The 27784-nt window shown below is 40.8% G+C and overlaps 2 protein-coding genes across 6 annotated transcripts in view; one reads left to right on the top strand and one right to left on the bottom strand.

The window, feature by feature from the left end:
• The window catches only part of LOC129545166 (liprin-alpha-1-like), a 257633-nt gene that overhangs the window by 117525 nt on the left and 112324 nt on the right, over positions 1-27784 (bottom strand). The window lies entirely within an intron of this gene.
• The window catches only part of LOC129555064 (uncharacterized), a 65936-nt gene that overhangs the window by 2343 nt on the left and 35809 nt on the right, over positions 1-27784 (top strand). The window contains 10 exon segments of the mRNA XM_088833136.1: positions 4970-5039; positions 8357-8417; positions 8507-8706; positions 12040-12135; positions 14703-14731; positions 14827-14899; positions 19676-19746; positions 24196-24357; positions 26360-26393; positions 26685-26820. Of these exon segments, the coding sequence (XP_088689262.1) occupies positions 19727-19746; positions 24196-24357; positions 26360-26393; positions 26685-26820 (352 nt within the window). The 5' untranslated portion in view covers positions 4970-5039; positions 8357-8417; positions 8507-8706; ... (2 more) ...; positions 14827-14899; positions 19676-19726.

The raw sequence follows: 27784 nt of genomic DNA, 5'->3' as shown, positions 1-27784 counted from the left end.
ATTGGAGTTTCAGCTTCAACTTCAGTCCTTCCAATGAACACCCAGGACTGATTTCCTTTAGGATGGACTGGTTTGATCACCTTGCAGTCCAAGGGACTCTCAAGAGTCTTCTCCAGCACCACAGTTCCACAGCATCAATTCTTCTGTGCTCAGCTTTCTTTATAGTCCAACTCTCACATCCATACATGACTACTGGAAAATCCATAGCCTTGACTAGATGGACCTTTTTTGACAAAGCAATGTCTCAGCTTTTTAATATGCTCAGTTGGTCATAACTTTCCTTTCAAGGAGTAAGCATCTTTTAATTTCTTGGCTGCAGTCACCATCTGCAGTGATTTTGGAGCCCAAAAAACAAAGTCAGTCACTGTTTCCACTGTTTCCCCATCTATTTGTCATGAAGTGATGAGACCAGATACCATGATCTTAGTTTTCTAAATGTTGAGCTTTAAGCCAACTTTTTCATTCTCCTCTCTCCCTTTCATCAAGAGGCTTTTTAGTTCTTCCTAACTTTCTGCCATAAGGGTGGTGTCATCTGCATATCTGAGGTTATTGATATTTCTCCCGGCAGTCTTGATTCCAGCTTGTGCTTCATCCAGCCCAGCTTGTGCTTCATCCAGCCCAGCGTTTCTCATAATGGCCTCTGCATGTAAGTGAAATAAGCAGGGTGACAATATACCTTTACTTTCTTCTTTCAGTTCAGTTCAGTTCAGTCGCTCAGTCGTGTCCGACTCTTTGGGACCCCTTGAATCACAGCACAACAGGCCTCCCTGTCTTCTTTACTACATGCTAAATAAAAGTTTATAGAACTTAGAAACTTGAAATGTATGGGACAATTGAAGTTTTGATATTATCTCTGACATTGTCTGAAATGATCCAAGAATTTGGTTGTTTTTCATACCAGTGTTAAAATATTATTTATCACATTTTTCATACATAGCTTTCGCCAACTGATTTCTGATTATAAGGAAAAGAGACCTAAAACTTCTGAAAATAGCGACCCAGGTACGTCATCTGATGCCAAATTAGTCTTGGTGATTCTCCCATAGATAAAGTAGGAATGAGGAAGTTTCAATAATGAAAGACCTATGAAAACATTAGTGTAAATTGCATGCGTATTTTATTTTTTCAAGTAATTTCTTTATACTCTAGTATTCAGAATTCTTTAAGAAGTTAATTGTAGGTGATTTAACATCAAGGACAGTATTGTCTGAAAAGAAATCCATCTATTTAATATTGCCCCTAAAGTCCTACATTAGATCTTTGTCTAAATCAGAGGAAAACAAGTTAAGTGAGTATGATGTATATTTCATCTAGAGTCATAGTATATATAGCAGATTGGACTTCTTATGAAAGTGAGCTTTCATTTTTAGAAATGGTTTGCATTTAGTGAGTGAATAGTTAGTAGTTACTGTATAGTGATTAGTCTCACTAAAATAGTTACCCTCATTAAAACTGGAAACCTGAATAAACCCTTCCTGGTAGGAGAAGAAATGATAAACCATAACTAACTGCAAAGCTGAGCCAGTGTGCAGCATAGTAGTGAGAGATTATTTCTGAATGATACCTGCCAATAGTACAGCAGGCAGAAAAGCAATGCCTGGTTGAGAACCAGTTATTTTGCCTAGTGTTGTACCAAGCAAGTCTAGATTACCAGCTTCATTCCTTACGGATCCCGAGAGAGTGAGATCGGTTGACTTCATTAGGACCAGATATTTTCTTTTGTGTGTTGGACAGTATAAGTTTGTAAGAACAAGATGTTCTCTTGCCATCAGTTAAAAGATTATCATAACAGATACTCAAATAGAACAACTTGGGACTCTGCAGGTTCTAATAAAAGCACAAAAGTGCTTTGCGTTCACAGAAACAGCATTAGGTCCACTGTGTGTGGCATCTAGCACATTGTACAGGGTGTCCAAGGATCTCTTTAACTGAGTCGACCTCTGTCTAATCCGAGGGGGCTTCCCAGGTGGCTCAGGAGTAAAGAATCCCCCCGCCAGTGCAGGAGGTACGGTTTGATCCCTGTGTCGGGAAGATCCCCTGGAGAAAGAAACGGCAACCCACTCCAGTACTCTTGCCTGGGAAATCCCATGGACAGAAGGGCCTGGTGAGCTGTAGCCCATGGGGTCACAAGAATCAGACGTGACTTGGTGACTGAACAACAGAAGCGTCGATCCGAGAGCTGTAGGCTGGTTTAATACACTCGTCAGAGGAGACGCAGAGACGACAGTGTCTTGGTCTTCAGTATGCTCAGAGTAGAATAGAGTTTCCTCTGGTTAATTTTTGTATTTCTCTAAACAGAATTGTCAGAGAAAGCACACGTATTTATTTGTTCACTTGTTCACTAAACAGATAACTTGCAGGTGTCTTTTATGTACTCGGCATTGTTCTGATGTCACAGGGTGCAAACATTTCAAAATCACTGCCCCTGCCCTCCAGGCTCAAGCTTGCAGTGCTCCTCTCCCCGTGGAGTGACTGCCTGTGAGTCATCCCTCCAGCATCAGATCATGACGACCCCTGGGAAACGTTGTCCAACAGCACCAGAGTCCGTGGCTCCGTCCCTCCTTCCCTCTCTCCCCTTGTTCGTCAGCGTAGGATGTGATGATGTATGCCTTCCAAGGTGAAAAAGCATGATTCCTATCAACATTTGCCATATAATGGGGAGGACTGATACAACGATGTCCCTCACTAGCACACGGCACTCTGTGGCCCATCCTGCTCTGTGTGGCCCAGATACTCTTGAGCAGTGGAAGGAGAGAGTCTCAAGAGAGTCTTTTTAAACATATTAGTGTGTATATGCATATATATATATATATGGAACTTCTTGAAAAAGTCCAGCTTCTGTGCACCCTACTGCATGCTCACCACTACAGGTCTAGTCCCCATTCTCACCACTGAGTTGACCCCCTTCACCTCTTTGTCCTCCCCCACTTCCATTTCAAGAGATTATCCTTTCTAAGCCTGCAATGACTACATCGTTCATACTTCTCTTGCCTTTGGAAAGAGGGCCAGGAAGAGAAGACTTTTGTTTCCCGTGTTTTACCGCACTCTGAAGTTCAGTGCCTGTAGACCAAGCTTCCCTGTGATGGGGCGTTTTCATCCTGAACTGAAGAGCCAGAGACGTCGTCATGTCCCAGCAAGACACCTATAGTCTCTGTTCAGTGCTCCAGGTGATGGAAGTCCAGAAACACGGTGCTGTTGAAGTGTGCTATTGTCAGCCTATAGTGTTGATTCTGTTAATGGTATAGTGTCATTTTCTGTCAGTCTCCTGGAGTTTGGTTAGGATTATGGCCATTGTCAACAGCAGTTCTTTCCTTGTTGTTTTTTTTTTTTGGTTTGCATTTGATGACTGTAAAGGGGAGGAGTGGTTCTTAGGCATTAGTTGCCTCCGAGTATAGTACAACCAATGTTCCCCTCCTCTAGTGTGGCCTCCAGGTGTGGTTTGAAAGGAATACTTTTAAACAAAGCCTCAGTCTTGAGGTTTTAATAGTCAGTATTTTTCTTCTGTTGATTTAAAACGTATCTTGCTTTTTTCTTTAATAGTGGATAAGAGTTCGGAAGAAGACTCTTTAAGGAGGTAGGATTTTATGGATGTTTTCAATTATATGTTTAACTAAGGGAACATGGAGAAGAGAAACTAATGGTTGTTGAGTGTTCTCCTGTGGGTTAGACACTGCATTACGTGCTTAACATCTGTGACCTCATAGAGTCATCACCAGAGAAGGCGATGGCACCCCACTCCACTTGCCTGGAAAATCCCATGGCCGGAGGAGCCCGGTAGGCTGCAGTCCACGGGGTCACGAAGAGTCAGACACGACTGAGCGACTTCACTTTCCCTTTTCACTTTCATGCTTTGGAGAAGGCAGTGGCAACCCACTCCAGTGTTCTTGCCTGGAGAATTCCAGGGACGGGGGAGCCTGGTGGGCTGTTGTCTATGGGGTCGCACAGAGTCGGACACGACTGAAGTGGCTTAGCAGCAGCAGCAGAGTTATCACAGCAGCTTTGTAAAGTAGCTGTGTCCTACTCTTAACTTAATTAGGTAACTGTGGTTTCAGGAGGTTAATGAATTGACCCTGGTTACAATGAGTTGACCTGTGATTTGACAATTGGCCTTCCTGGCTCCCACGTCCACTCCCGTGGCCCTCAGCAGAGACTGAGAAGTACCCATGTAGCGTATAAGTTAAAGATATAAATTACTTCTTTGACTTGTATACATTTTAAGTTTCGACATTGTGGGGAAACTACCTGTACTCCCTCTTAGAGTAAAGGAGAGAAGTGGTGCCATCTCAATAAGTGGTATCCCTGCTGACGGACCAAGACTTCCATTTTGGACGGACTCAGATTCGTCTCTGAACCTTGAACAGACACTAGAGAAGGAAAAGCCTATTCTTCCGCTTTGTTTTCTGTCATCAGGTATATTCCAGTTTGGGCAAACAAGAATTATTTCAATCCATCAATTGGATTTTCAGTTCAGCTATTAGAACTTTTTGTGAAAACAAATGGGTTTTAGGCTCTGCTGATATGTTGGCTGTCACTCGGTTATGGAAACTAAGAATGAGTGTTAACTAGATATTTCATAGGTTGGGAAAGATGGAAGCAGAAATAGGTAACGACAAACTTTTTTGGAGACGTCCCTGGGGGCGCAGTGGTTAAGCTGGGTAGTAAGACATCTTCCAATGTAGGCAGTGTGGGTTCAATACTCGGTCGGGGAAGCTAAGATGTCACATGCCTCGGGGTCAGACAGCCAAAATATAAACTAGAAGCACCATTGGAACTCATTCAGTAAAGACTTTCAAAGAGGTCCGCATCAGAAAATCTTTAAAAGAATTTTTTTAAAAAGCTGTATAAAACAGGCCAAATTTTATTCAAGTAAAGAAAGTTCATTTAATAAATAGACAAACTTTCACTTGTTTTTTTCTTTTGTTCAAAGAAACGAACTCATTCATTTTTATTATATGTTTTTGCTTTAAAGGTTTCCCAGCAAACCTGGCGTCGATTTAGGGCCTACATCAGACGATGAAGTCGTAGATTTTAAAACCAAGGTAAAGTGTTTGGTTGTGAAATTAGTTTTCCTGCTCTGAATTTAGTTTCATGTAGTATTTACTCTTCTGATTAGACAGTGGAAGTGACAGATAGATTCAAGGGATTAGATTTGATAAACAGAGTGCGTGAAGAACTATGGATGGAGATTCGTGACATTGTACAGGAGGCAGTGATCAAGACCATCCTGGAGAAAAAGAAATGCAAAAAGGCAAAATGGTTGTCTGATTAGGCCTTCCAAATAGCTGAGAAAAGAAGAGAAGCCAAAAGCAAAGGAGAGAAGGAAAGATAGCATTTGAATGCAGAGTTCCAAAGAAGAGCAAGGAGAGGTAAGAAAGCCTTTCTCAGTGATGAAAGACTAGAGATCTCTTCAAGAAAATGAGAGAGACCCTGGGAACCTTTCATGCAAAGATGGGCACCATAAAGGACTAAATGGTGGGGACCTAACCGAAGCAGACTACATTAAGATGAGCTGGCAAGAATACACAGAATTCTACAAAACAGATCTTCATGATGCAGATAACCAGGATGGTGTGATCCCTCACTTAGAGCCAAACATCCTGGAATGCAAAGTCAAGTGGGCCTTAGGAAGCATCACTACGAACAAAGCTAGTGGAGGTGATGGAATGGCAGCTGAGCTATTCCAAATCCTAAAAGATGATGCTGTGAAAGGCTGCACTCAGTATGCCAGTAAATCTGAATAACTCAGCAGTGGCCCCAGGACTGAAAAAGTCAGTTTTCATTCCAATCCCAACAAAAGGCAATGCCAAAGAATGTTCAGACTGCCGCATAATTGCACTCATCTCAAACGCTAGCAAAGTAATGCTCCAAATTCCCCGAGCCAGGCTTCAAGGGTACGTGAACCATGAAATTCCAGATGTTCAAGCTGGATTTAGAAAAGGCAGAGGAACCAGAGATCAAATTGCCAGCATCCTCTGGATGGTAGAAAAAGCAAGCGAGTTCCAGAAAAGTATGTACTTATGCTTTATTGACTGTGCCAAACCATTTGACTCTGTGGATCACAACAAACTGTAGAAAGTTCTTTAAGAGATGGGAATACCAGACCACCTGACCCGCCTCCTGAGAAATCTGTATATAGGACAAGAAGCAACAGTTAGAACTGGACACAGAGCAACAGCCTGGCTCCCAATCAGGAAAGGAGCACAGTAAGGATGGAAATTGTCCCCCTGTTTATTTAACTTATATGCAGAGTACATCATGCGAAATGCCAGGATGGATGAAGCACAAGCTGGAATCAAGATAGCGAGAAGAAATGTCAATAAACTCAGATACGCAGTTGACACCACCGTGATGGCAGAAATTGAAGAGGAACTAAAGAGCCTCTTGATGAAAGTGAAAGAGGAGAGTGAAAAAGTTGACTTACAACTCAGCATTCAGAAAACTAAGATCATGGCATCTGGTCCCATCACTTCGTGGCAAAGAGATGGGGAAAGAATGGAAACAGTGACAGACTATTATTTTGGGCTTCAAAATCACTGCAGATGGTGACTGCACCCATGAAATTAAAAGACTCTTGAGTGCCGAAGAATTGATGCTTTTGAATTGTGGTGTTGGAGAAGACTCTCAAGAGTCCCTTGGACTGCAAGGAGATCCAACCAGTCCATCCGAAAGGAAATCAGCCCTGAATATTCATTGCAAGGACTGATGCTGAAGCTGAAGCTCCAATACTTTGGCCATCTGATGCAAAGAACTGACTCATTGGAAAATACCGATTCTGGGAAAGTTTGAAGGCGGGAGGAGAACGGGACAACAGAGGATGAGATGGTTGGATGGCGTCACTGACTCAATGGACATGAGTTTGTAAAACCTCCAGGAGTTGGTGATGGACAGGGAAGCCTGGCGTGTTGCAGTCCATGGGGTCGCAAAGAGTCGCATACAGCTGAGCAACTGAACTGAACTGATGTTGATATTTTCATAAAATTTGAAGAACATGCAGATGCATGAAAATATATTAATAAAATCGTATGAAACAGAGGTTTTGCTCATCGTATATCCTTAAGAATACTGATATATTACTGATCTCTCGTATATAAATTCTAAATATATGTTTCTCCAGATACCTTATTATAATACTTACGTTTTCCTTCCGCAAAGTTTGTTCTTGACTAGGAATATCTCACTTTTTACTTTCTTCTTCCTCCTCTACCTTTTCTTAATTTTTTTTTTTTTTTAATATTTATTGTTGTTAACCTAGTTTTTCCTTGCAGAACACATTTCTTCGGGGTCTGTTCTTTGAGTCTATCTCTCTCTGCCTCTCTTGTGAACAGTCTGCTTGTGGCTTTCTGTTTAGAGTGTTTGTGGCTTTCATTCATGATCCTTGCCCTGCTGCTTTAACCTTGTTTTTTTCCCCTGTTTCTTAGAAGCAGCTGAATATTTTTCCCTGTTTCATTTGTCCCTAGCTGTTTGACAAACAGAATAGAAGTAGCTTATCCTGTTTTCAGTTCTAGCCCATCGAAGTGAGGTTCTGCTAAAACCTAAACTTCCATATTTTCCCTTCCCAAGTGATAATGCATATACATATTAATCGTGGAAGCAAATTTCAAAATGTAGCAATTCAAATGTCTTAGCTTTTCAGTAGTGCTCAAACTACCGTGGATAAGTTATTACTCTAGAACATTTTGGTAGAGAAAGTGATCTAGCGGGTGTCATAGTATTTGCATAGCAGTCAATTAAGGGTAAGGAGAGGAACATCAGGGGCTTCTGATGTCATCTGTCATAATCCTTTCCCCGTGAGAAGGTCAGTCAGTGGCAGAACTGGGATTTGAATCCACATCTGAATGACTCCAGAGCCTGTGCTCTTTGTGTTAGATCCTAGAAGAATGGGGGATGTTCAGATCAGATCAGATCAGATCAGTCGCTCAGTCATGTCCGACTCTCTGCAATCCCATGAATCACAGCACGCCAGGCCTCCCTGTCCATCACCAGCTCCCGGAGTACACTCAAATTCATGTCCACAGAGTCGGTGATGCCATCCAGCCATCTCATTCTCCTTCGTCCCCTTCTCCTCCTGCCCCCAATCCCTCCCAGCATCAGAGTCTTTTCCAGTGAATCAACTCGTCGGATGAGGTGGCCAAAGTATTGCAGTTTCAGCTTTAGCATCAGTCCCTCCAATGAACATCCAGGACTGATCTCCTTTAGAATGGACTGGTTGGATCTCCTTGCGGTACAAGGGACTCTCAAGAGTCTTCTCCAACACCACAGTTCAAAAGCATCGATTCTTCGGCGATCAGCCTTCTTATAATTCTTTTATTCAGGTTGATACTTGTTATAGTCTTCAAGCTCTTACTTTCTTCTCCAGCATGTCGTGAAATCAAAGTTAACAAAGCCAGTGAAGCCTTCTCAGCAGTCGAAGAGAAACAGTAAGTTATTTGAAGACCGTCCTCCTGGTGTTCTTCCCTGATTTGAAATGACACATGTTCTCATGTACTCTCTCCTGTTTTCACTGTAGTAGAAGCAAAATGTGGCATTTTGAGACCGAAGAGTACAACTTTGTCTGGGGACAATAATTCCGATAGTAACATTGAAGATGTGGTTGAAACATTTCTCAAACCATCACCCTGGTTTGAGGGCGTCTGTCATCCTGCCTTCCCATCGCCTGAGCCTGTTCCAAAACTTCTCAAGTCTGTAGCAGGCCTCGGTCGTACAAAGGTACGTTGTTCTGTTTGTAACTCTTCTTTCCTTGTACTTTTTCACATACCATTCCCCTGATCCTTATGATGACAAAAAGGATCCCACCACAGAAACAGAAGCCCTCAAAGTCACGATACGAAATGGTGTGATAATAAGAGCCACACATGTGCATGATTCAGATTTATAAATATTGGCGTACTAAGTCTGCCGTTCTGAAAGAAAAGAACTACAAAGCACTGAGGAAAAACAACTAGATGAACATGAAGATGGGGAGGGGGGTGAAGGGGAAGAATTCCTGTAAGAAGGACAAGATGAAAGTAAGATGGAATGAGGGTGACGATGAGGCAGATTATTATACAGACACAACAGAAACAGTGGGGGTAAGTCAGACCAGGAACTCTGTGTTATAAATATGCGAGACGTTATTTCAGTTCAACTTAAGAGAAAGTGAGGTCATGACAAAACAATGCTCATACTCTTTTGAATGACATATAGCTGATTTTTATGACGAACTGAAAGAAAGTGTGTTCCTTATATTTTTTGGTGGCTGTTTTCGACGTTGGTGGTGGTTCTTGATTTTTCCTTCAGTTGACGTGTAGTCAGTTTGAAATACTGTGTTTCAGGTGTACAGCAACGTGATTTGTTTATACTTGTGTATGTGTATATGTTTTTTGAATATAGTTCCCTCTGGATGTTCATTTAAATTTGAAGTGATTTCTCGTTTTAAAGAGATTCTCACTTTGAAATTAATGAAGCGATGTCTTCTATTTAATCTAGCCAACCTTTCGTTTAGAGGCAATTCAAGATGAGCCCTGTTTTAGGCCTTAGGAGATGTATTGTGAATTAAGAAGTTTTGGCCCTTCTGTTTCTTGTGGTTTCTAACTTCGGTTCAGATCAGTTGCTCAGTCGTGTCTGACGCTGAATACTTAATGTAGTTCTCTAATTTATCTGTTTGCTATAATCTTGGTGGGTGTTTTAGATCTTTCTGAAAATAAAGAGGGAATAAATAAGCATTTTATCTCTTCTTTTTACTAAAATTATAATTTATCATTTCATAAATGAGATTCTTAAACTCTCTTCATTAAATGAGAAAATTTTCGGCTGCAACAATCTGAAAGAAAAAATGTAGAACTATATTCTTTCCTCTGGAGAGATTCTGATTTCTTTTTCCGAATGTCAGCAAATAATGGGTAATCACATACATTAAATGAATGAAATCACGATTTATGCTTTTTCTCTTATATAGACTACTTGCTATTATAAAATCATAAGGAAAGAAAAAAATACCACCATAGTTTATAAAATTATCTGTGGAAGACATTTTTTCTTTTAAAAATATCTCTAGCAGCATGTACACTCCATGTTATTTTTAAGAAACGTGACTGATTGCAGTGTTGATAGGTGTTAACTCACCACGTCAGTTCTTTGTTATGCATGTGAAACTAACACGTAAGTTCTTCCATATCGAAAAGTTAGTCATTGTGGTTACTTGATTTTTTTAGTTTGTTTTTTCTTTCCCGATGTGAATACTGAGTCCTGCTTGATCATCATATATGTATTTGAAAACTTTTAAATCTTCACCTTGGATAATCAAAGTTTTACTCCTTTGTTTATATCTAGATCATTCTTTTCATCTTTACCTGCCATTCCAGAAGACATAGATAAGAAATTAGAGTCGTTAGTGTGCTGTTTACAGGGAAAGAAGCAGTAAACCATGTGCATGTTCAAATAGGGCTGTAGAAAATGTATTTTTCATTGAAGGATAATTGCTTTCCAGAATTTTGTTGTTTTCTGTCAGACATCAACAAGAATCAGTGATAGGTTCACCCATGTGCCCTCCCTCCTAACCCCCCTCCAATCTCCCTCTCCATCCCAGCCTTCTAGATTGTTGCAGAGCCCCTCTTTGAGTTCCCTGAGTGATCGAGCAAATTCCCCTTGGCTATCTGTTTTACATATGGAATTGTAAGTTTCCGTGTTACTCTTTCCATCCATCTCACCCTCTCCCCTCTCCCCCTTGCCCCGTGTCTCTAAGTCTGTTCTCTCTGTCTGTGTCTCCATTGCTGCCCTGCCAATAAATTCGTCAGTACCATCTTTCTAGATTCCATACATATGCGTTAGTATGTGATATTTATATTTCTCTTTCTGACTGACTTCAGTATGTATGATAGGCTCTAGGTTCATCCACCACATTAGAACGGACTCAGATGCGTTCATTTTTACAGCTGAGTCGTGTTCCTTTGTATATACGTACCACCCATCTTCATCCGTTCATCGGTTCGATGGCCATCTAGGGTGCTTCCATGTCCTAGCTATCATAAGTAGCCCTGCAGTGAGCATCGGGGTGCATGTGTCTTTTTCCATGTTGGTTTCCTCAGGGTATACTCCTAGGAGTGGGATTGCTGGGTTATATGGCGGTTTTATTCCTAGTTTCTTAAGGAATCCGCATACCGTCTTCCATAGTGGTTGTATCAGTTTACCTTCCCACCAGCCGTGCAAGAGGGTTCCCTTTCCCCCACACCCTCTCCAGCATTCATTGGTTGTAGACTTTTTGATGATGGCCATTCTGACTGGGGTGAGGTGGTACCTCGTTGTGGCTGAGCGGTAAAGAATCTGCCTTCAGTGGGAGGCCTGGGTTTGATCCCTGAGTCGGGAAGGAGGGCATGGCAACCCACTCCAGTATTCTTGCCTGGCGACTCCAATGGACAGGGGAGCCTGGCAGGCTTCAGTCCATAGGGTCACACAGAGTTGGACATGACTGAAGCGACTAAGCAGCAGCAGCAGTAGCAGACTTTTGGATGATGGTCATTCTGACTGGTGTGAGGTGGTACCTCGTTGTAGTTTTGGTTTTCATTTCGATTGTGGTTCTTTTTACCACATCGACGTTGACCAGCTAGTGCTTGGAGCTTGAACATATGACCACATTTGGATTGGCTGGTTGATCTGCAAGGAACATCTCAAGAGAAGCAAAAGCATGGGAAATAGTAATGAGTATGTGGGGCTGTAATAACAGCAGGTAGCTTTAGTGATGTTTTAGTAAGTGCAAACCGTTTTGGATAGCTGAAGTAGCAGGTGCAGAGTACCTTAATGGCAGCCGTACTTGAAGTAACATAAAGTAACGGTGCCCTGTTTGAAGGAGGCAGCTATGGAAGGAGGTAAGAAGGGCCTGCTCTCTTAGACGCGGCAGCCCCTGCTTGGTGATGCAGCACCGTGTCTGAATTCAGCATCCCGGTTCTGTCACACAGCAACTGTGGGATCTTGGCAAAACCTGTCTTAACCGGGTGAAGAGGAGGGTACTTCCTTCAAAAGGGGTTAGGAACTCTTCATGCAGCTCATGGTTATCATTCATTCTAGCGAGTGTCTCTGAGGCCCTTCCACAGGAGGGTGTGGATCATTTACCTGGAACTGCTGGTCAAAGAGGACAAAAGACATTAAATGGACAAGTAGAAGGTAAGAACTGTGTTTTACAGAAAAATCACTTGACAGGATGTTGATTGAAAATGGGAATGCTGATATATTCTAATAGGCAAAGAAAATCACCTGTCGGATGGGTAGTGAGCAAAAAGACGAGAAAAAGAGGGCAAGTATGCATCTTATCAGGTGTCTCCCACAGATTACATTGAGAATCCAGTTTAAGGAGCTGAATTATTAGTTCTTAGACTTACTTCGCAGTCCAGTGCTTAAGACTTTGTCCGGTTAAGACTCTACAATGCAGGTGGTGCAGTTTCGATCCCTGCTCAGGGAATTAAGATTCCATGAGACACATGACCGAAAACAAATTATTAGTTCTGTTTTAAGACACTCTGCAACCTAAGGGAGGTCAAGAAATAAGAGGCAAGAGGGAACGAAGGATGAGAGAGGCAGAGGGAATGAAGAAAAGGAAGCACTAGTCTGCGGGGGAAGGGGGCAATAAGTAATGAAGGTCTTTAGATAAAGGGAGAGTATTTGACATGGACGATGAATTTGAAGTGAGCTTCCGGCACCAAAACTTGTCAGAGAAGAAGAGCAAAGTTCTCCCCTCTTCCTGTTTTGCTCGTTATTAGGAAGACATTCAGAACTGCGGTCCCCGGGCGTGCAGAGCGGTGTGTCATCCTCTGGGGGAGCGTGGGCATGGGTGCTCAGCTGTAAATGTGTGCAAGTTGGTGTCATATGAAGTGTTGCCGCTTTCCAGGATGGTGTCACATGGGACACAACAAGAGAACTGGAAAGAAGGAGAGAGCAGGGGGCATGATGGGGAGACCAAGGCACCCACAGCCTCATAGAGAGTCCACTGGAAGGTTCCCAACTTCTAATGCCATTTCAGTTTGGGGGGGATGTGTTCGCGTGAGGAAACGGAGGCAGAGATTTCAGGAGAATGAATTAAGTGGAAGTCATGTAAAAGCAGACTCCCTGTAGACCAGCGTTTCTCAAATTTTAATTAGTCACTTGGGGACCATGTGTGAAGCACATGCTGAGCAGCAGGTCTGAGATGCTGTGTTTCTGACAGTTTCTCCGGGCAGCAAGGATGTAGCCTTGCATACAGAGAAATCTGGAAGAAGAGCATTGGATAGTGCAGGACCTAACAGGATCAAGGCAAAGCATTATTTTCTGTTTCTTTCTGAGCGTGTTTATAGCCAGAGGGAAGCAAAGAGTTGAAGTAGCAGTTATAGGTGTAAGAGGGAGAAAGAAATGGCAGGGATGATCCATGGAAAGGATGTCGGGGGGAAGATTTAAGTCCACGGATCCAGAGATGACCATTCAGAGAGGAGAGAATCTAGTGGAAGGACACAGGGAGGAGAGGAAGGCCTCAGGGAGGCGAGTGTGGAGTTGATGAGGACACTCGAGAGAACTCTTTCTAGATGACTTCAGTGTGCTTACCCTGAAAAGAGATAAGACCATTATTGCCTCCAAAGAATCCTGGAGGTGGGAGAGGGTGCCAGAAGTGGGGGAAACCGCAGCTCCTCCGAGTAACTCTTAGGCATCAAAGATATATGTTGTACCGGTAATTGTTGTTCAAATTAGATTAATTTGAAAAAGGAGGCATTGACTTCTTTTTAAGATAGCTGATTTTTTGAAAGTGTTTCATAGAAATCCTTTGAAGCGTTCGCATGATGTACCAAAGCAAACTAAAATTTGAAGCCACACAGATCCATAGGGTTCATTCCCTAAATGCTAGAAATACTTTTAATAAATACTACACTGATTCTGAAACAGGCAAGCTTTTTAATTTCTAATAATTGTGTAGCAGTTAAATGTACTATTTCCTTTTTGATCATTGTATTTCAATATTGAGAATTTATTTTACATTATTTCCTAGATGTGTCTTATATACCTTCTTTCATGATTGGATTGAGAAACTTTAAGATGGCTAGACTAGAGGAGCCAAGACATGTAGGCATACCAGTAGCCCACATGGATATGGGGAAAAAACACGAATATTTTTATGAGCCAGTTTTCTACAAGTGCATATCCAGGCTAATCAGTTCATTAGTCTATCTTTGATGAGAAATGAATTATACATGCTGGTGAACTGTCATCCCCACTGTGCACTTCTTAAATGGCTGGACAGATTGAAGAACATGATAAGTACTTACCGTATAATGGTGGAAATGATAACCTGCTGTGTTTCATTCAAGATGTGCTGTTGCATTTTACCATCAGCTTTCACGTTCATCTTCTTGGGTTCATGATTTGCTCCTCGGATTAAGATCCATTTTCTCCTCATCAGTCAGCATGTTCACATTGGTCTGTGTGCACTTTAGTGTTTTATAAAACCGTTGCAAACGTAATGTTACTTTTGAAATCTTAACAGCATGTTTTGGTGAACCTGTATTCCAATTTTTCTTCACTATCTTTAGTGGATTCCTGTGTCTGTCTTACCAGTGTCCTAAGATCCCCCTAAAAACAAGGCACTAAAACTGAACGTATTCAGTGCCAAGGCTGGGTGCAAGGATTCTGTTCGGTACTAACTCTGCACGAATGTACAGCTGGCTTTCTTATTTACATGTAATTAAATCTATGTCCCTTTTGCCTTGTAGATTCTCCTGGGAAATAGCCTAACGTGAAGGTAAAAACATTTATGATTTTATCTTGAATTCTGAACTGTGGATTGTCTCAAATGTCCATCATTTAGTAATCAACTTGTTTCCAAACCCCGTTCAGCCAGCAGTCAGAATGAAAGATTCTGTTCCTAATAGAACAGTCAGAATGAAGGATTTACAAGCATCCAGTTCAGGTAAATTTTGCAGTACACAGTTAACTCTGGAAAGAGGGACCCTGAAATATTTGAAATGTTCGGTCTTTATACTTCTAACGTTTTCTTTGCAAATTTAATTGAAGAAGTGGACATACATAAGGCAAATGTTACTGTTGATACCTGTGTTTTGAAACAAAAGATATTTACAAGCATAAGAGCAAGAAATTTTTAAACTGTAAGCTTCAAGTCAAGATGTTTCTGTATATGTTTCGACACTCTGAAGTTCTGAGTTTGGAATCTGTGTAATTCTCAGGAAATCTCAGAGATTAAATTTTAGACTCGAAGTTTTTTCCAAGCCCAAAATGCTTGTTTGAACTCTCACCTTTCCCTAAGTAAAACTTCACTTGCTAATATATCAGTTGTATTTCAGCTTGTAATTATTTCGTTATAATGTTGTCACACAGATGACTGTAGGCCAATTAGATGTTTTCATTAGCAGACTGTGTGTGTTTGTGTGTGTGTGAGTTTGTGGTGTCTTTGGTTATTAGAAGTAGGGGAAGTAATCATACTTTAATGACTATTTGATAGGCATAATCTTTGGAAACAGTGATTCTGAAAGTTGTTGGCTTTAGGATCATATTCTACTTCGGAAAATTATTGAGAATTTCAAGGAATTTTGTTTATGTCTATTGATGTTTACTCTATGGGAGGTCAGTTGAGTTCAGTCGCTCAGTCGTGTCCGACTCTGCGACCCCATGGCCTGCAGCAAACCAGGCCTCGCTGTTCCTCAGAACTCCCGGACTTTACTCAGACTGAAGTCCATCGAGTAGGTGATGCCATCCAACCATCTCTTCCTCTGTCTTCCCCTTCTCCTCCCGCCTTCAGTCTTTGCCAGCATCAGGGTCTTTTCCAGTGAGTCAGTTCTTCACATCAGGTGCCCAAAGTATTGGAGTTTCAGCTTCAGCATCAGTCCTTTCAAAGACTATTCAGGACTGAATTCCCTTAGGATGGACTGGTTGGATCTTCTCCCAACACTACAGTTCAATGGCATCAATTCTTCGGTGTGCAGCTTTCTGTACAGTCCAACTCTCGCATCCATACATGACACTGGAAAAACCATAGCTTTGACGAGACAGATCGATGTTGGCAAAGTAATGTCTCTGCTTTTGAATATGCTGTCAAGGTTGGTCATAGCTTTTCGTCTTTTAGTTTCATGGGTGCAGTCACCATCTGCAGTGATTTTGGAGCCCCCCAAAATGAAGTCTGTCACTGTTTCCATTCTTTCCCCACCTGTTTGCCATGAAGGGATGGGACCGGATGCCATGATCTTAGTTTTTTGAATGTTCAAAGAACATTCAAAACCAACTTTTTGACTCTCCTCTTTCACTTTCATCCAAAGGCTGTTTAGTTCTTCTTCAATTTCTACCATAAGGGTGGTGTCATCAGCCTATCTGTGGTTATTGATGTTTCTCCCGGCTATCTTGATTTGAGCTTGTGCTTCATCCAGCCCAGGATTTTGCATGATGTACTGTGCGTGTCAGATAAATAAGCAGGGTGACATTATACAGCCTTAATGTACTCCTTCCCCTCTTTCGAATCAGTCTGTTGTTCCATGTCCAGTTCTAACTGTTGCTTCTTGACCTGCATACAGATTTCTCAGGAGGCAGGTCAGGTGGTCTGGTATTCCCATCTCTTTCAGAATTTCCCAGCTTGTTGTGATCCACAGAATTAAAAGCTTTCGGGTGATCAATAAAGCAGAAGTAGATGTTTTTCTGGAACTCTCTTGGTTTTTTGATGATCCAGTGGATGTTGGCAATGTGATCTCTAGTTCCTCTGCCTTTTCTAAATCCAGCTGGAATATCTGGAAGTTCACATTTCATGTACTGTTGAGGCCTGGCTTGGAGAATTTTGAGTCTTACTTTGCTAGCCTGTGAAATGAGTGCAATTGTGAGGTAGTTAGAACATTCTTTGGCATTGCTTTTCGTTGGGATTGGAATGAAAACTGATCGTTTCCAGTCCTGTGGCCACTGGTGAGTTTTCCAGATTTGCTGGCATGTTGAGTGCAGCACTTTCACAGCATCATCTTTCAGGATTTGAAATAGCTCAGCTGCAATTCCGTCACCTCCACTAGCTTTGTTCATCGTGATGCTTCCTAAGGCCTACTTGACTTCACATTCCGGGATGACTGGCTCTAAGTGAGGGATCACACCATCGTGCTTACCTGGATCATGAAGATCTTTTCTGTAGAGTTTTTCTGTGTGTGTTCTTACCACCTCTTCTTAATATCTTCCTCATCTGTTAGGTCCATACCACTTGTGTCCTTTATTGTGCCCATTTTTGCATGAAATGTTCCCTTAGTATCTCTTACTTTCTTGAGGAGAGCTCTAGTCTTTCCCATTCTATTATTTTCCTCTATTGCTTTGCATTGACCACTGAGAAAGGCTTTCTTATCTCTCCTTGCTGTTCTGTGGAACTCTGCATTCAAATGGGTGTTATCTTTCCTTTTCTCCCTTGCCTTTAGCCTCTCTCCTTTTCTCAGCTATTGGTAAGGCCTCCTCAGACAACCATTTTGCCTTTTTGCATTTCTTTTTCTCCGGGATGGTCTTGATCAGTGCCTCCTGTACAATGTCACGAACCTCTGCTCGTGGTTCTTCAGGCACTCTGTCTATCAAATCTAATCCCTTGAATCTATTTGTCACATCCACTGTATAATCCTAAGCGATTTGATTTAGGTCATACCTGAATGGTCTAGTGGTTTTCCCTGCTTTCTTCGATTTCAGTCTGCATTTGGCAATAAGGAGTTCATGATCTGAGCCACGGTCAGCTCCCGGTCTTGTTTTTGCTGACTGTATAGAGCTTCTGCATCTTTGGCTGCAGAGAATAGAATCAGTCTGATTTCGTCATTGAGCATCTGGTGATGTCCGTGTGTAGAGTCTTCTCTTGTGTTGTTGGAAGAGGGTGTTCGCTATGACCAGTGCATTCTCTTGTCCAAACTCTTCTTAGCCTTTGCCCTGCTTCATTCCGTATTCCAAGGCCAAATTTGCCTGTTACCCCAGGTGTTTCTTGACTTCCTACTTTTGCATTCCAGTCCCCTATAATGAAAAGGACATCTTTTTTGGGTGTTAGTTCTAAAAGGTCTTGTAGGTCATCATAGAACCATTTACCTTCGGCTTCTTCAGCATTACTGGTTGGGGCATAGGCTTGGATTACGGTGATATTGAATGGTTTGCCTTGGAAACGAAGAGAGATCATTCTGTCGTTTTTGAGATTGCATCCAAGTACTGTATTTCACACTCTTTTGTTGGCCATGATGGCTACTCCATTTCTTCTAAGGGATTCCTGCCCACAGTAGTAGATACAGTGGTCATCTGAGTTAAATTCACCCATTCCAGTCCATTTTAGTTTGCTGATTCCTAGAATGTCGACATTCACTCTTGCCATCTCTTGTTTGACCACTTCCAATTTGCCTTGATTCATGGACCTAACATTCCAGGTTCCTATGCTATATTGCTCTTTACAGCACCGGACCTTGCTTCCATCACCAGTCCCATCCACAACTGGGTATTGTTTTTGCTTTCGCTCCGTCCCTTCATTCTTTCTGGAGTTATTTCTCCACTGATCTCCAGTAGCATATTGCACACCTACCGACCTGGGGAGTTCCTTTTTCAGTATCCTATCATTTTACCCTTTGATACTGTTCATGGGGTTCTCAAGGCAAGAATACTGAAGTGGTTTGCCATTCCCTTCTCCAGTGGAGCACATTCTGTCAGACCACTCCACCATGATCCAACCATCTTGGGTGGCCCCAAACAGCATGGCTTAATTTCATTGCGTTAGAGAAGGCTGTGGTCCGTGTGATCAGAGTGACAAGTTTTCTGTGATTATGATTTCAGTGTGTCTGCCCTCTGATGCCCTCTCGCAACACCTACTGTCTTACTTGGGTTTCTCTGGTATACATATATCCCCTCCCTTTTGAACCTCCCTCCCATCTCCCTCCCCCCCATCTCCCTCCCCATCCCACCCCTCTAGGTTGATACAGATCCCCTGTTTGAGTTTCCTGAGCCATCCAGCAAATTCCTGTTGGCTGTCTATACCAAGGTGATTTTTAAGATCTTGTCCTCTGCAGTTTAGGAGCCAAGAAGATTGACATGTGAAGAAATAATTTGCAGTTCAGATGTGTGTCTATCACTAGGAAAATCTGAAAGATAACTCTAGAAAAATCTTTAAAGCACTAAAGTAGCTACAAGGAAAGAGATACCTTCTTATCTGGGGGAAGATAGCTGTAATCGAAGACAATTTCACAAAGCAGGTTGAGTCTTAAAGATGAAAAGTAACTTGTCCAAAGAGTACAGGGTAGCATTTCAGGTGAAAGAACTGATGAAAGCATAAAAAGTAAGAGGAGTTTTGTAAACTATGAGTAATGTTGCAGTTGAAGCTTGGCATGTTGTTCAAAAGGTACTGTTACGAAGTAGAGAAGGGAGTTTATTGTTACTTTGTATATCCGTCCTGTATTTTGAAATTTTGTTTGGTGTCTGGTTGTTTTGTTCACTGATGTTTGGATGAATCTGTGAATGAATCTCTGAGCTGTGTGTGTGCCTGTAACCTGGTGACATCTGGTATTTCCCAAAGGATTTGGTTGAAATTTTTAGATCATTGGAAGTATTTCTTAAAGAAGTAGATATTCAGCTGAAGATTAAGATTGACTTAATCTGTCATTTGATACACAATGTTTTAGATCTACGTTTTAAGTGAAGATTATGTCTTTTATCTAAACATTTGAAGTAATTTTAACTAAACATACAAATTTGTCAGCAGAATTAGACTTGGAAATGATGTCAGAGGAAGCACAAGAAAAACTTGATAGAGATGAAAATAACCATTCACAGGTATGTAAAACTGTAAATTTCAGTTTCTGGTTTAATGCTGTATGAGAAAATGTGTATCAAACAAGGCAAATGAGAATGGAAAGATAAGTTAAAACCCATCACAAATGAGTTAAAGCAGAAGTTTGGTGAAATTTGTGAGAAATACAGAATTACTGTTTGTCCTGAGGAAGATTCACTACGTGATAACCCTACAAAAGGAGTAAACACAAAGGAAATAAATCTCCTAATATGACAAATAATATACTTGATTGTGAGGGAAAACATGCATTTGGAGTATCTGCGTCTCTAGTATTCCAAGCATTTCCTGAACAAAAAGAACCCAGTCTCGAAAATTTTTTCCATTGTCTGTAAACTCTGGGTCACTGGGATATGCTTGTCAGGCATCTTCAAAGATTTGTTTCACTGAAAATAGACATTGAAAATGATTAACTAGACATTGTGCACGTGTTTATCAAAATTGAGGAGAGTTTTTATAATGATACAGAAAATCAAAAAGTAGGAGACCCGGTAGTTACATTTGAAGGGAAAGAAGACCAAGAGTTTGATATGCAAATGTCACAAAATACAAGGCAAAATCCTACTAATCGGAAATTAGACATCAGACAGACACATCAGTCTAGTCTGTGGCTTGTCTGCTCTGGGAAGATGAAACATACTATTCAAATAAAGAGTCACGGTACCCCTGCTGTTGTTGCAAATACTGATCAGAAAAGCAAACCAATACAGGACTGGTTCCAGAAGCCACTGCATGTGGATAATTAGTAAGGATAAAAGCATGGAACTTGAATTAGAAAATGGGAATTCTTCACCAAAAAGTCACAGAGCATCCAAAGTGTATGCAAATAAAGAACTACAGAAGGATGTGCAGAGATTTAGAAAAAGAAAATTCAACTTTCCAAAGAGGTAGAGGTTCATTTGCCCTTGCTTTGGTTTGTCTCTTTCTGCATGATCTGGTCCATTTGATTTCCCACTTATGAATAAAGTGGAGTCATCTAAATAGGTAATTGTGTAGAAATAGATTATTTTTGCCATGTCAATCATAGGGATTCCAGAAGCAATTTTCATGGCTTTTGTCCTTCAATCAATCTAACATCTAATTCTGTCTCTGTCAGTCTTTCATGTGGACTGGGAAACTCATTTAGCTATGTACCATGTGGTCTTCTGAGCCAGAATAAACACCAAGGAAATTGCTTAAGACGTATAATCAGCTAGGGTTTTGCAGTTTTGTTTGTTTTTTTTTCTTTAACTCTGTTGGATTAAATATGTTGTACTTCCATAGAATGGGAAGAAAGCAGTGACTGAGAGAAGGGACATAAACACGTGTTCCCTCTAATCTCTTCATTGTGGTTGAATATGTGTGATTTCTCTGCTTTCCACAGTCACTGGGCACTTAGAATTCCAGCATGGCTGCTTCAGCATCTTTTTAATAACAAATACATGTACTCCCACATATGCTTTAATCACCACTCTCAGATGTTTATTTTGAGACAGACCTTTCCATTATGTTTTTTACTAAAATGTAGTAAGTTCTGACATGTGCAATTTTGTCACATAGTGTGTGTGTGTGTGTGTGTGTGTGTGTGTGAAAGTTGGTCAGTCGTGTCTGACTCGTGGCGAGCCCTTGGACTGTAGCCTGCCAGGCTCCTCTGTCCTTGGACTATCAGAGTGGGTAGCTGTTCCCTTCTCCAGGGGATCTTCCCAACCCACATCTCCCACACTGAAGGTGGATTCTTTAATATTTGAGCCACCAGGGAAGCCCATAGGTAGTATATACGCTCAGCGAAAAAGAAAAAAAAAATTGTTTGTCTCCAAAGGAGAAAACTGAGTTTTGAGACGCTGTGAGATTTTTCTTTCTTCAGTAATAGGTTTTAAAAATTGTTTGTTTGCTCTTTTGTGTAAGAGGTGCTTTGACTGAGTTTGAAAAATAGACAAGGACAAAAAGGAGAAAAAAACTCTTATGTATTCTCCTGTTTAAAAAAACGGGAGATGAGCCCTATCCCCACCTAAGGCAATTTAAAAATACTGTGCCAAAGGCACATTTTTAACTTATCTGATTAATCTGATGAATTCATTTGGTAATTTATCACATTCAAGGTTACAGAATTGTATCATTTCTTTTGGTGCCGTAAAATGCTAGGGAGTGCCACTTTAGGGGCTTTGAACAAAACCTTGCACTTTTTAAAATTTTATTGCTGTTTTTGGTAAATAATGGGGCGACAGAATGCAATTATTTCTGTACCCTCTAGCTGTAAGGTTTGACGGTTATTGCATGTGGAATGGGGAAGTATTACTTATATTCCAGAATTCCACGCTAACTAACAACTCCTCAGTTTCATTCTGCTCCTTGTGTTTTGGTAAACTGGTTCATATATTTTAGTGAACACCATCACTTTTTTGCTATCTCCCGGATCCAAATGAAAAAAAGAATTGTCAAAGGCAGAGGGAAAAGAATAGCTTTAGTGCAGAAAGAAGAATGTTTCCTTTCTGTCTCTGAGGGACTGAGGTGTCACATCCTCTACATCTGGCTGTTTAATGGAAAATCCAGGTGGTAAAGACCGAAGAGGACAGATTTTGTGTCTTTGTCTTTTTATTTCTCTGTCTTCGCCCGTCAGATGGGGAAGACTGAATGTGAATAACTGCATCTTACGGAGAAAACCATTTTGAAATTTTGTTTCTTTTCTTCAAACAGAAGGGAGCAGGTTTTACAAAACTTTCAGTGACTTGGAAGTGGTAAAATAAGCACAAAAATATTTTTATCACTTAAATGCAGGGCAAACGCTGAGGCAAATAATAAAATTGAAAAAAAGATCTTTATAATAAAGAAGTAGCAATTATTCTTAGTGTCAAACTTTCACTAAAGGCTCAAGAAGAAAAGAAACACAAAAGTAGTGAAGTGGAATATCAGACAACGCATGTGATGCTGCTGACCAGAGTGGAAGAGACAGCAGCCAGGAGTTTCCTGCTGCGGAGAATGAAGACTTTGATAGGTGATCCTGTATCAGTATTTAACATCAGGTCATGTGTTATTCTTCTAAAAAATAATTTCTGACTTGAACTAACGTTTGTGATTTACACATTTTATATTTTACTAGGGATATCGTTATTTTTAATACTCTTGTCCTGTAGCCTTAACACTAGAGTTACTTTGTTAACATACTATCATGTTACAGTATTATTCTAGATTTGACTACATACTTGCCTTAAGCATTGTGCTGTATATTTACATTTATTTTGTGTCACTAGTGAACATCCTTTCATTGCAGTTTGAGGACTTCTTTCAGCATTTCTTATGAGGCGGGACTAGTGGTGATGAACTCCCTCAGGTTTGCTTTGTCTGGGAAAGTTTTTATTTCTCCTTCATTTCTGAAAGACAACTTTTCTGGGTAGAGTACTCTTGGTTGGCAGTTTTTTTTCTCCTAGCACTTTGAGTATGTCCATGGATGGAGGCCACATTGTTGTTGGTGGCGGGAGAACTGATGAGGCCCCTGTTTTTCAGCCGTGATGCTCTTGTCGCCCCATCATGTGGGTGGTTTAAAAGTAAACTCCCCCCTACTCTGGCCAGATATTTCCTCCATTTCTTCTTTCATGGTATACATACCTCATGTCATTTAAAATATTATCTAAGTTAAGTGTTACTTTTTTCTTTGAATTCTCTTTTCAATTTACTTTTGGCCGCTCTGGGTCTTTGCTGCTGCAGTGCTTGGGCTTCTCATTGTGGTGGCTTCTCTTGATGCTGAGCATGGGCTCTAGGGTGCTGGCTTCAGTAGTTGTGCAGCATGGGTTTAGTTGCACTGCAGCATGTGGGATCTTCCCTGACAAGGAATTGAACCGGTGCCCCCTGTATTCGCAGGTGGACTCCTAAGCACTGGACCACCAGGAAAATCCCTAAATTCACCATCACTCTATTTAGAAGCAAAACAAAAAATACAGTGTAAATTTAATTATGACTCCCATGTCTAAGACTCATGGTGTTTAGGCAGTGGACTCCAGGTTTTCCGTGTAGCCCTCGAGGTTCTTCCCAGTGTCTTTCCAGATGCATCTCCCTACTTTCTTCCATGTATTTTGTGCTCTTCCTTCCAGGTTCCTTGGAAACAACCTACATGCCATGTGCCTGATGTTTGTGCTCGCATTTGAATCTCCAAGTAGAATGATTTTCTCCCTTTTCTCTCTCTCCTGACCTCCTCTCTTCACTTCTTCTGTAAATCTTTCCTTATTCCACTTATGACTTTCATATGTCAGCTCTTACATATCATATTGTATCATAATTGTATATCTGTGTTTGAAGGAAGAATTTGTTTTCTTGCATACGGTTGGTACTTCATAACTGTTTTGAGACTTAATCAATGACTTAAGATGGGTAAGAGTTGGAATATTTTAAGACTTGTTGTTGTATTCTTTATCAGTTGAATCATTAGAAAACATTGGCTTTTCTGTGAATTTTTTAAAAAGTAGCGATCCTGGCGTGCACAGGAAGAAAGTAAAGAGAAAGAACAATGGCACACGGACCCCAGAAGACTGTGTGATTGCACCAATATCTGAAGAGACCGATTCACTGACTGGTGGCCTGCTGCACGTGAATGATGAAAGCCGAGTGAATCAAGATGATGACAGGTACATTCTACAAATTCTCTGTTTGTCGGGAAAGTAATGTTAGCCCTGAGTGCTTCTTCTGGAAATAGAGCAGCATGATACAGTGCACAGGCCAAGACAAGACATTCCTCAGCTCTAGTGGATGAACTGTACTTGAAAGTTGCTGAAAGGTTAAGGTGAGGACCAGTGACTTTGGCTGGAAGTCATTCCAGTGAGGAGTCCCCTTGGAAGCTGGACTGTAGTGAATACACGTAAACAGCTCCGTAGGGAATATTATTGGGACAGGCAATGAAGAACTGGATGGTAATTGAAGAGGAATGTGGAGTTCAGAGGAGTTTCTTGTTTTATGTTAAGAGGGGAGCTTCTAGAGTGTGTATGCTGTTGGAAATGAGCCAGCGGAGGACATGTTTATTTAATCTTGCTTGCATTTCCAATATTAGAAAGCTTATTGATTGTATGACATTATCTTGAAACTATTCCAGTAAACTAATTGTACATAATACTTCTGCTCATATATAGTTTTATGGGAAGGGCTTGTTCATTGGTTCTGAAGTGTAATATTCGTATATAATTGAATATGCAGATGACTACTTAAGTTAATTCCATCACACGTAGATTTTCAAAAATTACATAATTGTGAATTTACAAACACTTAGGCTACACTGAGTAGGATTTGATAGTTTCTTGATGATTCTAGTTGATAGTAACTTCTTGAGTACCTATGATTTTGTGAAACATCACATCGTATTAACTTCATAGTTGTTTATAGATTTCAGGGAAAAGGGGAAGATTTTGTTGATATGAAATAGAAAAAAATTATTAACAATCTTTCACAGATTATTCCTTTTGGATGATAAAGATCCGAATGACAAAAACCATGCTTCCTGTACTAAGAGTGTCATTAATACATATTGTGTGCTCAATATGTGGATGTCAGATGCATGAAGAAACAGCAGAATGGTTGAATGAATGCCTATTGATGAATTTCTTTACGAAAAACAAATCTTTTTTGAAAGTAGATTTCCAGACTTGCCTCAGTTCAGTACAATTCAGTCGCTCAGTCGTGTCCAACTCTTTGCGACCCCATGAATCACAGCACGCCAGGCCTCCCTGTGCATCACCAACTCCCGGAGTTCACTCAGACTCATGTCCATCGAGTCGGTGATGCCATCCACCCATCTCATTCTCTGTCGTCCCCTTCTCCTCCCGCCCCCAATCCCTCCCAGCATCAGAGTCTTTTCCAGTGAGTCAACTCGTCACATGAGGTGGCCAAAGTATTGGAGTTTCTACATCTGGTCTTTTTATTTTTTGAGAAATACGTTTTAAGGTTCAGACATTATTATTTATAGTTATAGCTAGACATGGAATAATGCTATAGATTCATTCACCATCATGTTACTTAAAATGACTTTTCAATATTACTTTCTCAGCATATTTTGGAAGAGCAGTGTTAAAGCCAGATTTCGTGGGTTTGAATTCTGGGTCTGTTGGTGATGTGCTGTGTGGGCTTGGGCGAGTTCCTCAGCCTTTCTGTGCTGCATCTCTTCTTATATCTATCTCCCAGAATGACTGTGAGGATTAAAATGCCTTTAAGACACGTCAAGTGCTTATAATAATGCATAGCAGTTGCCTAGGAAGTCCTCAAAAAGCTAATATCGTGGTTATTCAAAATGGGTTTCTTTCTTAGAAGGACTTAAGGAATATCTCCCAGATAGGTTTTATTGCCATAAAAGTTAGCTCTTATTGAAAATGGCAGGTGCAAAAAACCCTGGTATACTGCTTTCTATCACATAACGCAAGTAACATTATGTTTTTCCTTTTCCTTGTATCTAAATGTAATGCTTTATTACTATTACTGATATATTTTCTTTGTCCTGTAATGCTCCTCTTACTAACTGTTGCATCCTTTTATAGAAAATTACTTACCAATGCAAAGAGCTTATCTAAAAAAGAAAAGTTTAGGTATTGTTTGCATTTTTGAGTATTTACTATTAGCCTGAAAAGAATCATTTGTTTTTTTTAGGCCTGCGAGAAAAACACCATATGAAAAGAAGAAGGTATCGTAAAAAGACAAACAAAAATAATGAACTTTAAGAAATATTATCCTCGTAAAAAATACTTTGTAAAAGGAATAGTGGCAAAATAGAAAGTCTTCCTTTGTTGTAGAGAACTGTACTTTGAACACATCATTTAGAAACACCAATGATAAAGTTATCCTTTTGATAAAAATCTGTTCTTTTAAGAAGTGTCTTTTTTTTGCTTTGATAAAGAGATTTATCACCTCTGTACACTTTATCTATTTTACACATATTTTAAGGACCTTGTGAGACAGTATTATTTATGTGTAGGTCAAAGAACAAATTAATTATGTGAACCACCTGGATGAGTTAACTCAGTCTTCTGAGACTGTTTCTGAGGATGACGACGTGCTTTACACTACAAATTCCGTGTTACAAGTAGAACCACTTGGCTTGGGGCGTAAAGGTAGGAGCGCACTGCAAATATTAACAGAAAGCCTGTTTGCGTATAAAGTAGTGATATACGCACATCTTCTCTGGTACTGCTCTAGAGCCAGGGATCTGTTGTAGTGCTGTGCACCTCAGCAGTATGTTTTGCGTTAAAAGAACAGGAAAGTGCGTGTATACTCTGAGCCACAGGCCTTTGATCATTCTCACTCACTGTATCTTCTGCTGACTCTTCTTTCCTGTGCCTTCACTCAAGGTCATGTTAGCATCGTTTTCCTCCTAGAATAGCTGAAATAATCTCAGAACTTCCTTCCCTGCCACTCCACCTTGAGGAACCTCGGTCTGCACAGCAACTTTAATTATTTACTATTTTTAAAACTTCAGGTCTCATCATGTAACCCAAGTGTTGCTTCTCTTTGCTGCATGGTTAAAGGTCATGGTTGTCTGGCTTCATCTGGTTTTATTTTTTACCCTTCTTTCTACATGAATGTTAGAATCAGCTTGCCAGTTTCCTACAATGTCTGCTGGTCTTAACGTTCTCATTTTCCTTCAGTTCAAAATACTTTGTAATTCTTCTTTTCATTACCTCTTTGATCCGAGGGTGATTTCGATCCGTGTGATTTTGTTTCCAAATACTGAGAGTTTTCCAGAGATCCTTCTGTGCTCTTGCGTCTTCTGATTTGTTAGGTGCATCCAGAGGGACCCTGGGGCTGGGGCTAGGGCTGATTATTTCCTGCCTTGGAGGCAAGACCTTACTGACTACCCCGTTCATTCTACTGTAAGAAGTTTTTCCAGCCTGGCTCATGAGAATAGATGGAATTCCTGGGACTGAGTGAGCACCAGTCACAGGCTCCTATAGTCTTTTCAGATGGTTTCTCCCTGGTCTCAGGTGGTTTCTCCCAGATGGGCGCTGTTTGTTGCTCTGCTGAATATCCGAGGGGCTCCTCCTCAGATCTCCAGGGTCCTTTTTCTCTCTGTCCCAC

The sequence above is a fragment of the Moschus berezovskii genome, chromosome 27, assembly GCF_049115385.1.
Source record: "Moschus berezovskii isolate FMDL1 chromosome 27, NW_MosBer_1.0, whole genome shotgun sequence".
NCBI lineage: Eukaryota > Metazoa > Chordata > Mammalia > Artiodactyla > Moschidae > Moschus > Moschus berezovskii.
The sequence above is the reverse complement of the archived record's forward strand: the minus strand, read 5'-3'. Positions and strand labels throughout refer to the sequence as shown.